Genomic DNA, 19851 nt, shown 5'->3' on the forward strand with positions numbered 1-19851 from the left:
TCTTACTTGGTAAAATATACATACATATATATATATATATATATATATATATATATATATTTATATATTGCCAAGACGCTGCAGATAGTATTTTTGCCAGTTTGTCAGAGTGATCAGGTACAGTATTTGAGCAATGGAAAATATTTTTGTTGTTTCTTTCTCCTCTCTATGAAGGATGCTATGATCAGGTCCAAAGCACATCCCCTGACACCCAGCTGTAATACAGAGCAGTAACGTAAATGTAAGTGGGTGATGGTAACATCGGAGAATTTAGTAGCTGTCATGAGGTCTGGCAGTGGTTTGAATAGAGCATTGCTGCCCATAGAGGCGTGTGTTGCAGTCATGGCAACTATAGTAGCTAGGATCCAATCCAAGCTGTGCTTTAATTATCAGCTGAGGGCATTATCCAGTGCAGGGGTTGTGGCTACTGGTCACAAGGACAGAGAGCGTGGATTTCATCATTGCAAAGCTGATGTTTAAGCATCTTATGCTTTAAAATCCAGTGTATGTATAAAACAAACTTTTTTTTTTTTTTTTCCACATCTAATGGTTAAATAAACTACTTCAACAGCATTTAAACAAGTAGTTGTCTCCCTCCCAGTAGTAGTTTCAAGCATAATGACTTGAGAAAGATCTGGAAGAAATTGCAGCATGTCAGAGTCTGAATCATCAGTGCAACTTACCTCATCCCTTGCTACAGAAGGGTGGGCTTGGGCAAAGTGGCAGCAAACAGAGCACTGCACACCTTGTACCCCAACACGAGCTAGTGGTAGCCTGGGTTGTGGTTTCCTGCTGGCAAATCCTGTGGGAGCAGAGCTCTGAGAAGTGAGGCTTTACTAGGAGCTGTGGAAGCTTTCAGCAGCCCTGAAGAGATGCCCAGAGGGGGATGCCCAGAGGTGCTGAGCATGGCCAGGTGTCTGCCTGTCATCTGCTGTGTGGTGTGAGCTTTGGTCTCAAGCCCCTCTGCCTGTGGTAGTAACTCCACAAGGGAACAGGGCAGCAGCAGTTAATGCACTGGCACTTATCCTGCCCTTTCCCAGGAGATCTGTGGGATCCCTGTCTGCCCCAGTTCCTTGGAGAAGCAGAGGGAGAGCAGCACATGGGGCTGGCTTCGGCATGGTGGAAGCTGCTGGGCAGCTCGGAAAAATGGTTGTGCCTCTTGCATCTTGTCTTGCAGTTCAGGATGGGTGTTATCACTGTGGTTTTTTGTTTATAGGCAGGCTAGAAGCAGTTAATTGCATAACTATCTAAAATAAACCCTCATCGAGCCTTGCAGGGAGGCATACCAGTCTGTGACGGGAATTGATGGTCCTGGTTCCACTAAAATTCATGTGTTACTCAAATAGGCAGCATGATAAAGAGGACTGGAGGCTACTGCATCTTAATAAAGCGTGTGTTACAGTCCTAACCATTTTTTTCCTCCCTTGGTCTGTTGTAGATCATTGAAGTTTATGTCTGGATAATACAGTGGAGACAATTATGTAGACAAGTAGAAGAGCGTTTAGCTCAAAACATCATCATTCACGTTGTGCAGATGCCAGGAGCTAAGCTGATCCCAAGTAGACCACCTAGCCCGCAGGTCTGGGGGCAGGGGGTGATCGGGGTGCCCAAAGAAGAGGGGCCAAGAAGTCCCAGGGCGCAGAAGACCCCGAGGCATCCTGACCTGAGGGTGGGCTCCTGTCAGCTGCCGAGCTGGCACTTGGCCTGTCTGCCTCCTTGGAGCTGCTGCGCCCCTGGGGTGTGCTTCCTACCAGGACTGTTAGGATTTAGTGTTGACCCTGGAAGATAAACTGGGCCTCCTTTATGAATGGGTTTTTTAAGTCCCCAGCTCTGCTGCGCATTCTTGCGAGTTTGTTTGCCCTGGGAGAGCAAAGTAAAATCTAAATGTTGCCTTGATATGGAAAGCAATTGTGAGGCTGCCTATGCTAAAATACTTGCAGTAAGTGTACGGCACTACAGATGTGCCCCATTTCCCGTTATTAACTCTGAAATGGAACATCTGTGTAGGCTGCCCTAGGAATTGTGCCTTTAATGGTCATGTTTGCAAACATTACAAATGGAGGAAAAAAAAATAAAAGGCATTAGAGGAAGTCAGTTTGTAGTTCTGGCATGAAAATATCTGACCTGTAGGTATGGTAAAAAAAAAAAAAAAAAAAAAAAAAACTCCTTTTTTACACTTCCAGTTGCTTATCCTGTGCCATATGAATGAAGGCTGTTTGTGCCCTTCGCTTCTGAGTGTGCTTTGCTCACCTGTGGCTCTGCTGCTCCTGCAGCCGGGGGTGAGCCCCCCAGCACACACCTCCCTGCAGAGGAGCTGGGGGCTGGAAAAGGGAGTGGGTCCCAGTACAGCTTGCAGCTATCGCTTATCAACCACCTCATATTTCTGTATGGAAACTGTAGGTGTTGCAGCAGGCGTGTCCAGGATCCTTACTGAAAACGAGGGCTGATGTCTTTGTTCACTGGTATTTTTTTCTTTTCCAGTTTTCTGGTTTAGAAAACTGGTATTTATCCTTGGATAAGGCAGATTAGTACACTGACGGGATCCATGGAACAGGGGAGAGATGTAAAAAAGACAGAACTGGAAATTTTCTGTCAATGTGTTATCTGGAGAGAATCCTGGGAGCTATCAGAAACAAGCAATATAGGTATTCAGCAGCCACAAGCTAGATGTAGAAGTTGAATATTTGCATCAAATAGACCATCTTATTTGTTACTTATAAAAAAAAAAAAAATCCATGAAGCAGTTAGGTTTGAGCTATATATATATATGTATATATATATATACACTCTATGCAGAGTATATGCAAATGACTACATGCTGGTGTTTTTTTTTTTGTTGTTTTTTTTTTGTTTTTTGTTTTTTGGAGGGGGGAAGGGAAGAGGAAGGTGCCTGAAGAAATAAAATTTAGTTCTTGGGGTTATGCAGAACTGTTTGGAGAGGGAGCGCTAACGCTTAGATGACACTTTGCATTTGGAGCTGATGACTAGAACACAACTTGAGCTTTATCTACTAGGTCACTGATTGTTTTCTTTTCACATGATTTATTATGAACTTTGGCAGCCAAGATTCGTGTGGAAGATAAGAGCACAGCGCAATATTTGAGGGTACGACTTTCCCCCTCCCTTGGTACCCAGCTACAGGAACACATGGTAAAATGCTTCACGTTTTGAACAGCGTCGTAACTTGAAGTGACATGTTAGCTTGAGCTCAGCAACAGCGAGGTAATGCTATTACCCTCTCGATTCAATTTGTCATCTCTGAAAAGAGACAACTTGCAGAGGCTTTCTCTCTTCGTTCCGGTTACGCAGGAAGTACAAGAACCTCCCCTGTCACAGACACAGGTTAGCTTCTCTGCTCTCGTGTGCAGGCAGAGCTTGGGCACTGGTGGAGCTGCTTCTTGTGTCACTTTGTAAATGGAAACTTAGTCTTGTGGTCTAGCAGTAGGAAAGATAAAAGTACAGCTTTAAGATATTTTCCTGACAAACCTCTCATCTAATGCTTAAATATACATCCAGACTTGTTCCTTAAGTTTTGTTGCACAATGTGCATTAACTTTGTTTCTAGTTTAAATAGTTCCTACTTTGTTTCTCCTCTGCACGCATTTACCTAACTGAAATTTGCAACATACGCACATTCAGTGCCATCAGTAGATGGCGTTTCTAGGAATCATTTTGAGATCTCCCACTCGTGACTTCCTGGTTTTATGGGTAGGGGCATGTTGCAGAGAGCCTCTAAACGGGGAGGGTTGGCAGTGGATGTGGAGGGCAGTGTTAGGTTTAACTCTGTGAAGAGGAGCCATGTCTTGGAGGAGGGGAGTGTCCGTGAAAGGCCAAATTATCCAGGGCTGGAAAGTTCAGAAGAAATACTCATTCGCATCTCTCAGCTCAAATCAGAAGTTTCAATGTAAAATAAATCTATTGTTATTTAAAATACATATTTGTCTTTTATCAACATCCACTTTGGTGCTTGACCTCAATAGAAACAGACACAGGACTATGTTTGAATAAATGAATAATGTTCAAGTGCAAAGAGAGGAAAAATGTAAAGTGATGCATAAAATGCAATTCTACTTCAAAAAGCCATTTTTGCAGCTGCTGCTGTTGTCTTTGAGATTTCTTTCTTGTGTCTGCTCTGTAGGTAAGTCCCTAGTAGTCCCTGTCTGCTGGTAAGTCCCTAGAAATGAACTCTTCCCTTCAGAGGGTGTGCACTGGTGGAGACTGGTGTTATAATCAGCAGGATGGTACAGGAGGGATGGTGCCCACCTCGCTTCTTATAGCAGTGTGTGCTCTGCTGTGCTACAAGACATTTGATTTGGTTTTGGCTTTTACTAGTTTAAGCAGCAGATATAGTTTCTTAAACACAGATGAGAACGAGCCCAAAATGGGGATTCGTTTTCATATTTAAGATCGTTGCAGTAACAGTTGAAGTATGTGTCTGACTGAAAAAGAGATGGCATAAAACCAGTCTTTTTCCACTGAGCAAATCTCCTCCATCTTACTTTAATATGATTAGATCTGTGATTTGAGCAACAACATTTTATATTGCTTTCCCCTCTTATTAATGTTGAAGTAATGTGTACAGCACAATAGTATGTGGAATTAAATTGTTATGAATCCGTGAACTGAGTTCCTTTGACAGCTTGTGAAGTCTGTGAATTCAAAACAATAAAGCAGGTGGTGAAAATATGCTCCACAGGAGATGATTTATTTATTTATTTATTTTTACTAGGAAGGGTAGAATGTAGCTCAAAAGAACATAGAAAAGTCTCTGTCAGTTGCAGTTGCCGGGAGTGCTTCATAAAGGCTTCGTGGTTTTATGCAGTTGAGATGTGCGCTCAAAGTGCGTCTTGGGAAAGAAGACGATTGACCTGTAGAAAGCTAAAGTAAATTGATTAAGGCCAAAATGGAAAAAAGGGAAACTTTAAAAAACAAGCAAACAAAACACCTTGAGGCTTTGGCCATCTGCAGCTGTGCTGCTTCGCCTACTAAGCACATTTATAAGCAAATCTATGCATCCACATGCTTGATCTGCTGCAGTTGGCAGCTTTGTCTGCAGTGCTCTGTCTGCTGTTCTGCCTGGCTCTGGTTCTGATGGGCTGAAGCAAATGCCAGCTTTCTGCTTTCCTTGAGTGTTTTGCTCTTTGGGTCTTCCTCCGTGCCCTTCTGTTGATGTTGAAGTATTTCCATCTTATAAAGGAAGAGTTAGGAACATAATCCCAGTGATTTGACAGGCCTGGGATTCTGGCATTGGGCGAGCTATTGGTTGTAAAAATCTTACATAGTACATGATGTAAATAGGTTGAGATTATACCCAGTCAGCCCTGTGCACAAATCTTGAGTTTGTTTGTTTGTTTCCTGTGTTTGTTGCAATATTAAATACATTCACCATGGAGTAGGCAGTAAGGAAAAGAGAAAAATCTGTGTAATAATAAAGAGTGAACATAGATTTAAATGCCAAGCACTAGCCACAAGACGAGCAATCAAAAATAACCACAATAATATCTCTGAAGTTCTGCAAACTCCAAGAAGTGCTTTGAAACGTATTTCTTGCTCAGAAACACAGAAGGCAGCAGAGGTTTCCTGTTTCATACTGTCAGTATGTGGTACAGTGTTCAGCAGAAATGCAGAATGTATTAAATAAACTTTTATGTATCTGTGACCAGCAGCATGTAGGTCTGCTTTCAGAGGCATTCTCTTTTTATGTGCACCTTGGGCTGCCCACGTAATTCCAGGCTTGCGTCTCAGTTGAAATGATTCAATGTCTCACCTCCCACAGCAGGTCTGGGGCTGCTGACCCCGGGGTGGGTGAGGGGAGCGCGGTTGTGGCTGGTGAGAGAGGAGTGGCTTGGAGATGGGGGGAGAGAAGCCAAGAGGAAAGTACTCTTTCCCCTCATCTGAAATGAATTGGGCATGTTGCTGTTAAACTGGGGTAAGGTGTCTATCTATCAGCCTTTATCTGTTTCATAAAGATATACACATATATTATTCCATATATCAGAACTGTTTGGTTTCCATGTATGTAGAAAGTGCCTATTGCTCTGTAGCCTCTCTGGCAACCTGTGGCCAGCAAGGTTGGGTGACGTGGCCCGGTACAACAGGAGTCATTTCACTTCCCTTTCCCTAATACCAGCTCCTGAGTTGTTCCGCTTCGAACAGAAAGCCTGTGTGGCTGCTGACAGGGCCAGAGCTGTGGCAGAAAGACAAACTGAGGAATATGTGCTATGAGCATATCTGTGCTTTAAAATCACGTGATTACTGTATGTGCTGTAAAGCCTGGTCTACTGCTTTGCATCCCAAGAGAGCTGCCACCTGATTTCTAAGAACTCTCAAGAGATTGACTTCTAGGTTACGTTTCCTGTATCATTTCGTCCTTTTGATGAAAGGCACGGCCTCTTTTTGACTATTAGGTGACTGCTGTCGGTCTGTGGGTGCATACAGATGACTTCCAGGTCACGATGCCTCCTGCAGCTTAAGAGTAACTGCATAAACACAGGTGAATGGTTTTGCTCTTCCCTTAACTAAAGGTTATAAGGTGTGTAAAGGCAGGACACAGGATTTCATTACTAAGGCTAAGCAGACTTTCAGTGCATTTAATCCTTTCAGCTAGCACTAATTGGCAACTCTGTTTTTGTGAGCATGTGAAACAAGAAATGAAGTCTCTGCCAAGGTGCTCAAGTAACTGAATTATTGCTCACTGCAGCGCTGTTGCTTCAGGAACACAGAAGCAGGCACGGTGTCATCAAAGTGTCTGGAGCTAAGGAAAGAGGAGTGTCTGCGAAATACAGGAGCAGTTTCTGGTCTTCCAGCTTTTGAATCACTTCCTCTGAATAACCAAGTCTGTAGCCTGAATTATTGCGTGGAGAGAGGCGTGCCATGGTAGAGAAAGGGTTAGAAATCAGCATCAAAAAACATGTCGCTATTTAATAATTAAGGATGTTTTGAGTGGCAAGGGGCTGGCATCATCGTGGGGCACTATTCCATGTCCAGACCAGCCTAGGCTGGCTCAGACCATAGACCATGGCCTCCTCCTCTGAGGTGGGGTAACCGTGCACATGCAGACACATCCCTGGTCAGAACGAAGCTCAGCACCCTGGTTCCCTCATTGCTCTGGGGCTCACTTACTTCATCTCCACTGGGACTCTTATTTTAGTCATAGGGACCTGCATAAATAAATGCATATTATAAAAACTGTACATTTTGCTTCCTGTTAAATTGGTGCCTCTTCAGAACAAAATGTTATGTTCTGTCTGAACAGAAAGAATGTGTGCAATATCTTACTTTTACAATTGCAGTCTGTTAATAATTATTGCCAATTTGTGGTTAGCTTAAAACATAATAGAATCTGTGTGTGTGGTTTGCAATGAAAAATAGCCATTGTAATGTTTGTCAGACTTCTTTATGCCTCAGGGATCACTCTGAATGCAGTGTATGGAACCAACTGAAGTGAATACTTAATGCCTTTGGTGTTTGTTTTTCCTTATTTCTCATCTGTCAACTGCTGTGCTGATTTTTTTTTTTTTTATTAGTATTGATACATGCTTGAAGATGAGACAGCCAGATTGAGCTCTTGGTTTTACATGTGTAAATGCAGCAGGATACATTTTCAACTTTAATGCAGTAAAACAGAAAAACAGATCAGAAGCATAACTCTGCTGCCTGCCACCTCCTCCTCCCCCCAACCCCTTTTTTTTTATTTTTTTTTTTTATGTTTTTATTTTTTTAAGAAATCAGAGAGTGGAAAATGTGTGTGGCCTTGGCCTTGCTGGATCAATCAGTGATGAGCTATGAAACTAGTATGTTGGGAGTTAAACATCTTGGCATCATCACTGACAAATTCTCTTTGGCATTGCAACGCAATTTCAGTGCTACCTTGATGCTTTCAGCAGGCTGCAACTTATATGCTAAAATTAGCTCTTTCAGAGCATAAACCATACCAGTGGGGAGATTAATTACTGACGTGTGAATTCCTGGAACCAGACACGCCACTCTCCTTCTGAGAGGTTTCTTCCATCGGTGAATTTTGTGCAACCATGTGCTACAGCTCGCTGTGTAGCAGGTCTGATCTTAATGCAATTACAAAGGCAGACAATTTCTTAGGAGAAACTTTGCCTGGCAGCGCGCCTCTATTTTCTCACTTTTGGCTACTTGGGGCTTGAAAGTGAAGAATACAAATGGTGCTCAAGTAGTCGATCTCCATTTCTCTTTTCCCAGTGCCTTAGCTGTGTCTGTCCTTACCCCGTTCTCCCACGTGCTTGAGGAGCCTTTCCTCATCTCCCTCGAGCTGCCTGGAAGTGCAGGCTGTGTCCAGCTGCCTCTGCGGTCTCGCCAGCTGGCACTCAGGCCTGGATGTGCTCGGCCAGGCCGTGACTGCTTGGGTTATTTGCAGTGCCTGAGCTCCTCCAGATATTGACCACCATCAGCTCTTTGGTTTTAAGCAGGGAGATGAGGCAAGGCCCTACAGGAGGTGCAGCAATCTGTAGGGTTAGCTGAACACTTGTTCGTTGCCGGGAGTGCCCAGCTTCCTTGGCCTCGCGGTCTTGCCACTGGGTTTCCTTTTGTCTTTTGGCTGACCTGATGCGAATGAAGCCCAGGCCCTTGTTGGCCATCTCGGCTCCCAGGTGTGCCTTGTGGCACATCCTTTGCATGGCTGTGAGCAGCACATGTGCAGAGGGTGCAGGGAGTCATCCTGACCTCCACGCTGGTCAGTCCAGGGGGAAACGCTTCTTGTTTCTGTGCAGACTTTTAATGAATAAATTTTCCAGTATTTGAGATATACGTTGTAATTTGTTGGTCATGCTGTGGCTTGCCCCTTTTGTCAGGTAATCTCTGTTTCTGCTGGCAGTGCGGCAAAGCCATCAGTGAGGCAGGACTGGTGAGCCAAGCATTCACGTGGCCACTACCTGCTGCTGTTCAGAAACCCTCCGGTGGCATGCCCCTGACTTCCTTGGGCACCTGTGCAAGCACAGAAAGCCTCAGCGTGATGTTCAGAAGTACAAGGAAAACTCATGAGTGTGGTTTGAACTGAAGAAGTGTTTGGAAATAACAGGCATGCTTCTTAGCGTGTGCTTCGTTTCATATACAAATTAGAAATGAATCCTGCCTAAGCTGGGTACCAATATGTTTGTCTTCATTTATTGAATCGAAGAAAAACAGAAACTGTAAATCCTGGTTAATAAAATGGAGCTCTAAAATGTTTTTGCTTTACAGGAAAGGCTGTTCTTGAAGAATACACCAAAATGGACCTGCCCACATGAAATATCAGAGATGAGTTGACACAAAAGTTTGTACCAGTTCCCACTGAGAATTTTCTTTACACAGTATTTTTAAGCTGCCAAAAGCTTTTGCACGTAAAAAGTACTTGCCAGTTTTCCTTTTTAAAACAAAATCAAGGGCAATTTTATGTTACATGAGCCTGCAAAAATAATCTGAGTTGGTGGCTGAACATTGCTTTTTGTAAAACGCATTCAAAAGACGACCGTATTTCTTGGAAATATTTTTACAAAGGATTTGCTCCTAGAATCAGACCATGTCTGCAGTGCTTCAAGCCGAACAAGGAACTGAGTGAGGAAGAACTGCAGCAAACTGCTTTGTTTCCCATCCACATCCTTTTCTGGCACTTGCTTCTGCCTGGCTGTGCTGTGTATTTGCAGGCAATCAGAAGTTAACCTCTTAGCTTCTGATTTTCTGACCGCTGCTTTTGTGTCCAGCTCGAGCGGTGCTTAGTAGAAACGAATCAAGATGTTCCAGCTATTTTGATGGGAAGAGAGAGTTTTCTGGACTTTCCAGAATTAAAAAATAAAATAAAAATTCCAGCTGATGCATTACAGAGTCAGGCTGTCCGTGACCAGTTTATGTTCCTGGTGGTTAGGCAAGAGTGAAGGTTGAAGGGCTTGTCTTCACTGCTGGCTACAAAGAGCAAGGCGTGGGAGCGGGGAAAAACACAAGGGAAGAAATACTGGCCGACATTCATCCTGTTAGAGAAAACCATTCGGAGAAGGCAAAGGAAGAGGAATGGCTACAATTCGGCTCCCAGCCTTGCAGAGGCTGGGACCCGGATGCTTACAGCAGCTTTACTGTCTTAAGAATGACATACATGTAGTTCTGGTCCTGCTTTCTTGCTCACTCAGAAATCATAAATTAAATTTGCTTTTTGATCTATTCTTGGATAACAGAGTTCTGTAGCAGCTTCCTGGGAGGTCTTTAATACACAGCACAGTTCAAAGCACATGGACTGGAATTGTAAAATTACAGAGAAGGATGAGGAAGGAGGATCAGTAGACTGTGACCACGTAGGTAAAGAGTGGACCTGGACTGGCCTGAACAACAACTATGAGGGGATAGGATGGAAGCTGAAAAAGCAAAGATGGTGTCACACGTGTAGCCTTTGCTTGCAGTTCCTACTCTCAACAAGAGAAATTGGGGCCGTCACTTGAAGCTAGTGGATGACAACTTTGGGGTGGGAGGAGGGAAGTGAAGAGAATTTGCTCAACAGAATGAATATTTGAGCTGTGGATTTCCTTGCCACCAAATATTTAACGTCCTTGGTGCTTGCATAGATTTAAAGAATGATTGGGTACGTCCATAACAGGAAAGTGTTTGAGAATTAGTGAATGTGGAGGATGGTACCTTGGCTGGGAGCCTGCGTGAATGGAAACTGGAGGAGTATGCGGGAGAAATACTGCTATGCTTACTGGTTTCTTTATTTTTCCGTAGGCATCTGTGAACTCACAGGTCCAGAAAGCTGAGTTAAATGAATTTTCATCCTTCTCAGCATGGTCATGCTCACAGAAACTGCAATTTATCATGGCATCTGGGTGAACATTCAATACTTTGCTTGCTACTGAAATAATATTCTACCATTCATTGTCTTGCCTCTTACTCACCTGCAAGTGTGTCAATTTCATTGCCTGCTCACATGAATTACTGTGCATTTATTGCAGCCTGCTGGCCATGTGCATGGACCTTTCCTCTGAGCCAGCTGATGCGTGGTAGCATGCCTGTGCATCTGGACCCTGCACATCCCTCGACTGTTTGTAGCTGCGAGGTTGGGATAATTGAGGGAGTAGAACTCAATGGACTATGTGATGTTTCCTTTTGCCAAGGTTGGGGTTATCTTCAGTGTTGATTACTTTACACAGGCTTTCACAAACCACAGGGCTTGTTCTGGGATCCCAACCACTGCCCCGCCTGTTTTTTCCCAGAATTTTTATCTTCTTATTTTGGTAATACTGAAGATTTCACATTCGTTATGAGTATGTATGAAGATTAGCAGTTTTTAGTTTAGAAATTAGAAACAGAGACTGGGAAAGTGAAAGAGTTATCTGGAAGTACAGACAATTATGTCAGAGTGAGAAATACGTTATTGTGTGCTGTAACTCTTAGATTTCACAGTTTTACTGTTGTAGGAGATCAGGTAAGAGAAAAGGAATGTCAAAAGGATGCAAGATGTCTTTTTCTCTTTTCCACTACCAAAGTGAACTAATGTCCATTTGACTTGCAGGATTTTATGTTGCATTCCTTCTTCTCACTGAAATAAGTGAGTAATCTTACTTATCTGTACTTTGAAATTTTTCTCTCTTCAAAAATGCCATTATTTACCTTTTGACAATAGGATCTAAATGATGAAACATTAAAGCAAGAGCTTAAGTTGCTTAAGACACCTACAGGCAGTAGAAGAGAGGTTACAGGAGCTTATGAAGTTGAATATATGCTCTAAGTGTGTAAAATCAAACATAATGGTTGTACTGTCAGCTTGCATGGAGGGAAGAGTATTTTAGTACTTAGGAAAAAAAAAAAGGAGAATATCATAGGATATGTTATTTTTGTGTGTATATATGTGTACACATGTATTTATGGCACTATAGATGTTGTTTGTGACCTTGAGTAAATGAGCTGCCTGACCTCCTTTTGCTTCAGCTATTCCAGCTGGAAAATTGGGTGGAAATGTGGACTCTCTTTGTAAACCAGATGTTGCTGAAGCTGAGCTTTTCTTGGTAAATAAAATGAAAAATCATTGCTGCAATGTAGGATGGACATGAATAGCAGATACTAGAATTACAATCAGAAAAGCACGCAATGGAAGCCAAAAAACAGGGCAGCCGCAACATGTCTGAAGATAGTAAATTTAGATGATTAAATTATTTAATGGCCTTTTATGGCCCTTCATCACTATGTGTTTTGTTATCAAGGGCTGATTCCAGTCCAAGTAGATGAAAACAAAAGGATAATGTTTGTTTGAAATTTCCCAGTGGATCAAACTAAAGAAGAAATTAAAGTAATTGCATATTTGGTTTTTGTACGCATCAGCAGGACAACATTGCTAATGGAAAGTTTATTCTTCCAGCCTGACTGCTGATGTAAAAAGAAGCATTTTGTTCGCTAAAGCGAGTACGTATAGCCGCGTTTCTATTCAACCTGTGCAAAGATGTCTGGAACAGAAGCTTGCTGTGCTCGGTGCTGCTGGAGGGACTCACACCCGCGCAGGGGGCTGGCTGGCAGCACAGCAGCGCGGCACGCCCAGCTCGTCCTGCTTTGCCAAGCAGCTGCCATCCCAAGCCCTGAAAGGGCACAGAAGGAATGGCAGCAGGCATGGGACCCATGGGACTGGTTTTCTGCTGAGTGCAGCTGTTTTTCCACCTTGGGAAGCTGCTGGAATGATGTTGCTGTTGAGAGTGTTTTCTTGAACGGTAGAAATGTTATCATGACAAGGCAAAAGCAGCAACGGGGGTGCGCATTTAGCAATGTTCCCATATTTTTGGAGAGGTAGGGACTGCTGCTTGCTCAGTTGAGCATGCTTCTGAAATGAGATGATAGTGAAACATTTAAGAGTTGTAAAACGAGTGAAGGGGTAGCAGGTGGCTTTTGGAGCATAGCCGTTATTAGCAAGCTCTTGTGAGTACTTACGAGGCTGTGTGGAGGTGATGAAATACATGAGCTGGAAGGGCTCTTGAGTGCTGTATGTGACACCACATTGCCCAAATGCCCTCCCCAGGGCCTTTCTCCTAACACCCCCGGGGATGCTTTCAGTCCCAAATGAACCCCATTGACCCTGGCAGTGCACAAAGACTGGCGATCCAGCCTGTCAGTGGCTCGTGGCACCACCAGCTCAACCAGAGGGTGTGTCGTATCCTTCACCTGGGACATGCAGATACAGAAGCCTCTCACAGATTTGTTTCGCATGAGGTGCGCCAATAGCTAGGGCATGGAGTGAAGTTGAAGGCACAGAGGAATGGCTGTGCTGTCATCCTGGGAAGGAAAGAAATGGACTGATGTAGCTGGAGCTGCTGGCATTGGGGACTGTTTTCTCGAAGGGTCTGTTAGCAGAGCTCTGAGAAATAGAAGAGACTTGTTTTCGTGGGTATTTATGCAGGGTCATTGTCATCCTGCCTCAGAGAGCTCACCTTGTGTGCTGATGTCGTTTTTACCATGATGGATTTCCAGCCCTTTGTCTGCTCAGAGAGAGAGCTTTTTGGATTTGTAGGCAGAATGCAAGTATCAGCTACTGCAATGACTTTGCAGAGTGGTTGTATGTGGAGGCTGATGTCTTAGCCTTAGTTACTAGTTTGTAGGTGGAGTCAGGTTTCTCAAAAATAAAATAAAAAAAAAACACTATTTCTCTTCTGGCTGATTCAATACCAGAATGACTTTGAAAAAGGTTGCATCATATGTGTTTTTTTCCCTTAAAAAAGAAAAAATAATTTGCTTTTCTGGTTGAATTACTTTGACTTTTATATCCCTTTTTCCTTCTCTCCTTCTCTCCCTCTCCCCTTTTTATAAAGGAGGCTCAAAACGTGGATCAATACTGAACATTTCATTGCAAAAGAAAGACAATTTCTTCTTGATAGAGAGAGTGAGTTTGTCTTTCAGTCATTAATGGCAGAAGGCTTGGAATGGAGATAACTAAGCTTTCTGCATTCTCTGGTAGGTGCTAGTAATAAATAAATAAGAAAACTTGTTTCTGATCCTGCAGTAGTAGTATGCTTTGCCTTTCCAATACGGAGCTTTAAGGAAGTTCAGGCTACATGCATTCACAAGCCACTAAAGAATACATGCTGCTCTTGACATCTGGAAGACGTGGGTGAGATGAATGTGTGGTGTACAGTCATTGGCACCTCACTCACAGTCCCATTAGTGGATTTTTGGCAGTCACATCTGAAAATGTGGAGTCACTCATTGCAACCAATTTCCTAGCAAGTGGTTGGGCCACCAAGAAGATCACAGATTCTATCTGATACAGCTTGCTTCATCATCCAGACGCATAACTTCTAGTGATATTGCCCTGCTGCACTGTTCAAGGTGCGGCTGACAGTGATGGTGGGCTTACCAGGGGATTGAAAATCAATGCCAGGTGATGAATATATGAAAAGTGGCATCAGGATGTCTTAATATAGCTTATCTGCTGACACTGCCTGCAAGCTGTAGGGTATAAGAGCATTAATCTCCTCATTATTGGCCTTAGTAGTTGAGTGTGCTAGCAAAACCTCCAGGTTTTGCAGCTCCTGCACCCCACATCCCTGTGGTATAACAAGAGGCTGGGAGGCTATGTGGAGTAAGTAAAAAAGGATAGAGAGCCTGTTGTGACCCTTTTCAGGGTACCACGTTTTCTGCCTTCTCCGTGGTACCTGAGTGGAGAGCTGCCCGCTGTGGATGTGTGCTAACATTGTGATCACACAGTGCAGAATTGTTTCTGTTTCCATGACAGGGGCTGGGTCCTGGGTTTTGCTGTCATCCCTTGTTTTTTCTTCAGCCACTGTGGGGGTGGTGAATTTTTTTCCTCTCTGATGGGCTTCAATCTTGATGCATGCTTGATAGTGCCTAAGCCTGCTCAAGCATGACCTCTTGTTGTACCTGCTCTTCTGTATTTCTCTTATTCCTTTCTGATTGAGCTCTCCTACTCTTTCTATTAGGTTGTGCTGTCTCATTTGGTTCTCCATGTGTGCCTTTTTTAGAGCTGTAGTAGTAGTAATAGAGACAAGTCTCTGTGTCTGCAATATAACCATGGGTGTGCAGTTCTTTATGTTTACATGGGAATAAGTCAAGACTATGTTTTTGACTTGCACAATGTTTGTGCATGTCAGCATTCCTCCCAGACAGAAATACTGAGCAGGAGGGAAGCAATCATTCCTTGACACTTGCTATGAATTTGATCTTTGCATGAATTGAAGCTTTGTTTTGATCTCAGTGGAGAAGGTAGATTATATTATTTAGGAGGACAGTATTGTGAATTCAGTATTTGCAAGTGAAATATTCAGCAACTCAAATGTTTAACCTGTTTAGAAGCATCTTTTATGTCGGTTGAAGATATGTACTTTAGGGACTGATTTTTCATATCTTCGTAGGGCTGCTTGCTAAGCACTAGTGAAATTCATTTTCCAGTGATTGAATGACATACTGTAGCAGTGGATTAGTTTTGTCCAGCAGTACATTTTTACATATTGCTGTATATCATAGATTCAGGCTGAAGTCAATGAAGCATGCCAGTGCAGAGATTTAAGAGAGAAATAAATTAAGTTGGACAGAAGATCTGAAAGAAACGTAGGAAAAGAGAAGAAAAGAATTACTAAAGAATTTGTGACCCCTGTCAGAAAGCTGAATGCTACTGGTTATGAAGCAAAAGAAATGTATAGCTATTCCTTAAAAGGATTAGACTTATCAAATGTTATTATTTTGCCTAGCTAGATATTAATGAGTTTCTTCAAAATGCTGGGAACAGATGAAAATATTCAACACAGACAGCAATTAAACCCTGAACTGACTGCCTTACATATGTTACCTTTTAAGTGCTTCAGTGTCCTTATTTTGGCTGTATGAATTGGATGCAGGACTTCACAAATGCAAAACAAGGCTTGTGGATTTCCTGTGGCCCAATACCCCTTTTCCTGGGTTAACTTGGGATATGGTTAATACTTTTTACCTTACACATAATCGTTCTGGATTTAAAATCAGCACAGGAATTTCATTTATATTAACTGATTTTATGATTATCTTAAATGACCTGATAATGCTAGTTAAAGAGATGCAGAAGTCTTTAAGGAAAAATGAGCAATATTTACTGTTGCACTGATGCTGGTCAAGTTTGCTTTGTACTGTTACTACAGGACAGAGCATTATTAGATGTTATTCCCCATTACAAGTACAGAGGGATATGATATGCATCCAAAACAGATCTAAGAAAGTGACATCTTTATTTGCAGTTGTCTACTGTCAATTCTGTTTATATCTCTGTGTGAATTCTATAGCTTATTTGTTATTTGCTTGCTTCAACCTTTAAGCAGTGCTGAGAAAATACAGAGCTCGGTGCCTTTAGCATCAAGTCTGAAAATCAGGCTGTCAGAGGAATGACAATAAATAACTTTTAATAACATGAGGATTGAAAGTCCATTGGACAAAGACGCTTGGTGGAGTCAACTGGATAAAGACCAACTGGAAACCCGAACCTAAGCCCAGTCTTTGTATTATTTGGGAATAACACCAGTTCATCAAATTTTCACAAAGTAGTGGGAACTTAACTGGGGGGAGAGGATGCCCTGGAAGGGCTCCTCATCATTGCTGGAGGCAAGAGGCATAGGAGACAGCCTTCCCCTGCCGTGTGTGCGGAGGTTAAGGTTTCTGATGGAGCTGAAATGGGCATTTAAGTAGTGTCCTAAGCCAAACTTGAGGTGTAGTTTTTGCAGGCTTTATGCAGGCTGCAGAAGCTGACGGTGCAGGGAACCATCTTGCCTTTCATACAGTAACACGTTAGGCTGCGTGGTTTTGGTTTAAGGAGCTGTCTTTTCCAGGTCCACTCACTGAGTGGTGCCTGTCGGCCTGTGCTTGGGCAATGCTGCTGGCAGCTGGGACAAGCAGCTCTGGAGATGGCTCTATGTGCTCGAGTTACAGAAACAAGTCGATATGCTAAGGAGCCTCTGAGAGGAACTGATATCTGCTTAAAGTTAAGTCAGCAGGGCTGATGGATCCAGCGTTAAATTTAACTTCTGGCAAGGACCTTTTGTCTTGGCAGCTCTGTTCACTATGTTATGTGAGAGGCTCTCGGGACTCGGTAAAGATAGTGTGGTGGTTGGGGAGAAAACCAGGGTGATTCCAACTTGGGTAGTGTTGTGGTTCTATATTGGTAGCCACTTGAAATGTCTGCATATCTTGGCAAAGAGCTTCTGTTGCCTTTTCTGTTTTCTAGTGCCAGATGCGGATGCTTTTCACACTAAGTAGGAGTACAGTGAAATCTGTCTCAAGCAGTCACACAGCAGGCTGGTAAATTTCCATTTAAAGGAGGTGATCTCAAACACAAAGCTGAGTTATAAAGATATTGTTGAGATAGGGGTCTTGTTTGTTTGTTTAATTCGTGAAGCTCATGCAGCGTTATTTTAACTGTAGAAGACAAGGGCAAATTCATCAGAGTGATGAGTGTTTGTAGTGTGCGGGCCGTAGATGCTGTGCTCAGTGTGCCTGGGCTCCTAGTACGGGAAGCCTGCATATGGAATGATCAAGTGGAAATTTTTAAGAGGTTTGTTCCTTTGGATCAGATGTTAGTAATGCTGACAAATGCCAGAAAGGGTTCATGGAATTCAGAATTATTTGCTCAATAAAAAGGGAGAAACAACAAAACAAAACAAAAATGTGCAGATCTCAGACCAATTCACTGAGACAAGCAATGAATATGATGTTCATAGCTCAGTGTGCAAAACATCGTGAGTGAAAGAGCCGAAAAACTAACCATTCTCTTGGCTACACACACCGATATTAACTACAAACCTAGAAGACTCTACATAAATACTGTCTGCATAGGGAAATGCAGGTTTTCTACTACAGCAGGATGAGCCATGAGCCAGAACAAAGGAGAATAGAAGGGGCAGTGCGAGCACGTGCACGTGTGGGCACTGAGGGGATTTGTTCAGGTCTGAGAGACGCTTGTGCCCTGTGAGCCTGCCGAGTCGCCCACCAGAACAACGAAGGGGCTGGCCGCATGTCCTGCTCCCCTTCTACTCCTGATCCCCACCAGGGGCAGCGGGATGGGAGCTGCTCCAGCTACCCATGGGGGTCCCAGGGCTGGCTGGGGGTGGCAGGGGCTGCCGGCCCACCTGGTGTACCCTCAGTGAGCTGGCGGCGCCGCCTCACCAGGCAGAAAGAGGCGGTGATTATTCCTGGCTGGCAGTTGACAGGCCTATGACCAGGTTTTACAGGTCAAAATGTATTTTCAACATCAGCACATGAATGGCTTTATTTCCCATTTTTCAGCTTTTTGCAGATTTATAAGTTTGTGGGGTGCTTCCCCTTGGCGCCCCGCAAAAGGGGAACTGTTACCTCAGCCCGGCAGCAGAGCTGGCTGGGCCTGAGCAGCACTGGGGCTGCTGTGCTGGGGCCTGCCATTGCCCTGCTCAGCTGGAGATCCCTGATTTTTGAGTAACTTCTTAGCTTGGGGACGTATGTGCGTGTGAGGGAGGCGTGCAGCCATTTCGGCTTTCGAATCAGGGAAGGTGGTGAGGGGAAAGGATGCAATGGTTTTTGAGGCAAAGATAGACATTCAGTTGTAAGACTTCCTGTTTTGATTTGCATGAGAGACGGGGGGGCGGGTGTATTTATGGTTTAATGAGACACTGCTGCCTTAATAGAGCATTATTCACAGGAAGAAATGAGTTATTGCCGGCTTTCTTCTTTCTGTGCAGTTACTGTGGATACAGCATGTAAGTTTTAGACATACTTCCCTCTTGAACAGTATATGTAGCTTTCATTTGTTATGCTGAAGCAGAGGTTGAAGGATCGCAGTTTTTAAAGAGCGATTTATTTGCTGCTTGAATTCCTACTGATACAATGAGCTTTCGAGGGAGAGTTTTCAGAAGGGAGCCCAGTGAACTGCGGAAGAAGAGAAAGACCATGAGGCGAGTGAACCGAGGAGAAATTCACAGGCTGAGCTGCGTGAGTATGCCTCCTGTCCCTCCATCTCTTCTACAAAATTGTTATGAAATTACAGGTCAAATACAAATAGGAGAGAACAGGATTTATTCCTTGGTGTGTTTGTAGGAATTGTATCAACCTGTATGACGAGGTAGTAAACATCAGAGAACAATTACTTTACGACTGAAGTATGGAGAGCTCAAGAGTTTACATCAGGGAATCTGCTTTGTAGCATCACGTTGTCGATCAGGTACTGATAGCAGCATTATGTGATGCTCTCTGAGACACCTGGTAATGCATGCTTGGTAGCTCTGTGAAAATCAGTAACGGTGCTTCTGGAGTAGAAAGTTGTTCTCCGTGACTTCAGGTCTCACGATCTGCTTTGTTCAATTTGTGCATTTGGAGGCCAGAAGCAGGAGAAAGTCACTCTCCTACAGTGCAGTGAGCAAGTGAAGGAAGATCCAGAGCCCTTGGTGGAAGGCTGGAGCAAGGTTCTACCCCATGGAGGTAAACAGTGGCTTTGCCACTGATAGCACTGAGCCAAGACTGTACCTTTTGAAACTCCCATGTGTGGCACTGGGTGGGTCACGCTAACTCATTTTGCACCTAAGCTTTCTCAGCTAAAACTGAAACTGTAGAAAAGTTTTAGGTGAAACACTGTTGAGAAGACTAAGGCAAGTATTGGTTTTCAATGTATTCCCTTGAGACACTACTTTAGATTTCAAATATTTAATGGTTTCCTTAAGAATGATTTGGAGAAAATGGAGCCTTTTCTTCATAACAGCTGTCCATTTTTCTTCTGTAGTTTTGTGTATCACATTAGATTGTGTTTGTGTGTGCAGTGAGGGGTTTTTTGGAGGCTGTTCTTCATGCTAATGTAGCAAAGAATTGGTGATAATACGCTGAAGATATTTCTCATTTTCTTTCTTAAGAAAGAAAATATCTCTGCAATTGTAGAATTTT

General features: G+C 43.3%; 1 protein-coding gene across 2 annotated transcripts in view; it reads left to right on the top strand.

Moving 5' to 3' along the window:
- The window catches only part of DOCK10 (dedicator of cytokinesis 10), a gene marked incomplete at its 5' end in the record, with an annotated part of 150264 nt that overhangs the window by 24247 nt on the left and 106166 nt on the right, over nucleotides 1–19851 (top strand). The window contains one exon of one of the 2 annotated variants that reach the window (XM_084291886.1): nucleotides 18805–18909. The exons of the other annotated variant lie outside the window; for it this stretch is intronic. Coding sequence (XP_084148012.1) covers nucleotides 18805–18909 — 105 coding nt within the window. Of the gene's footprint in view, nucleotides 1–18804; nucleotides 18910–19851 lie in introns of those variants that run through there. 2 annotated transcript variants of the gene reach the window in all.

This window comes from Netta rufina, assembly GCF_964035555.1.
Source record: "Netta rufina genome assembly, chromosome: 9".
Lineage (NCBI taxonomy): Eukaryota > Metazoa > Chordata > Aves > Anseriformes > Anatidae > Netta > Netta rufina.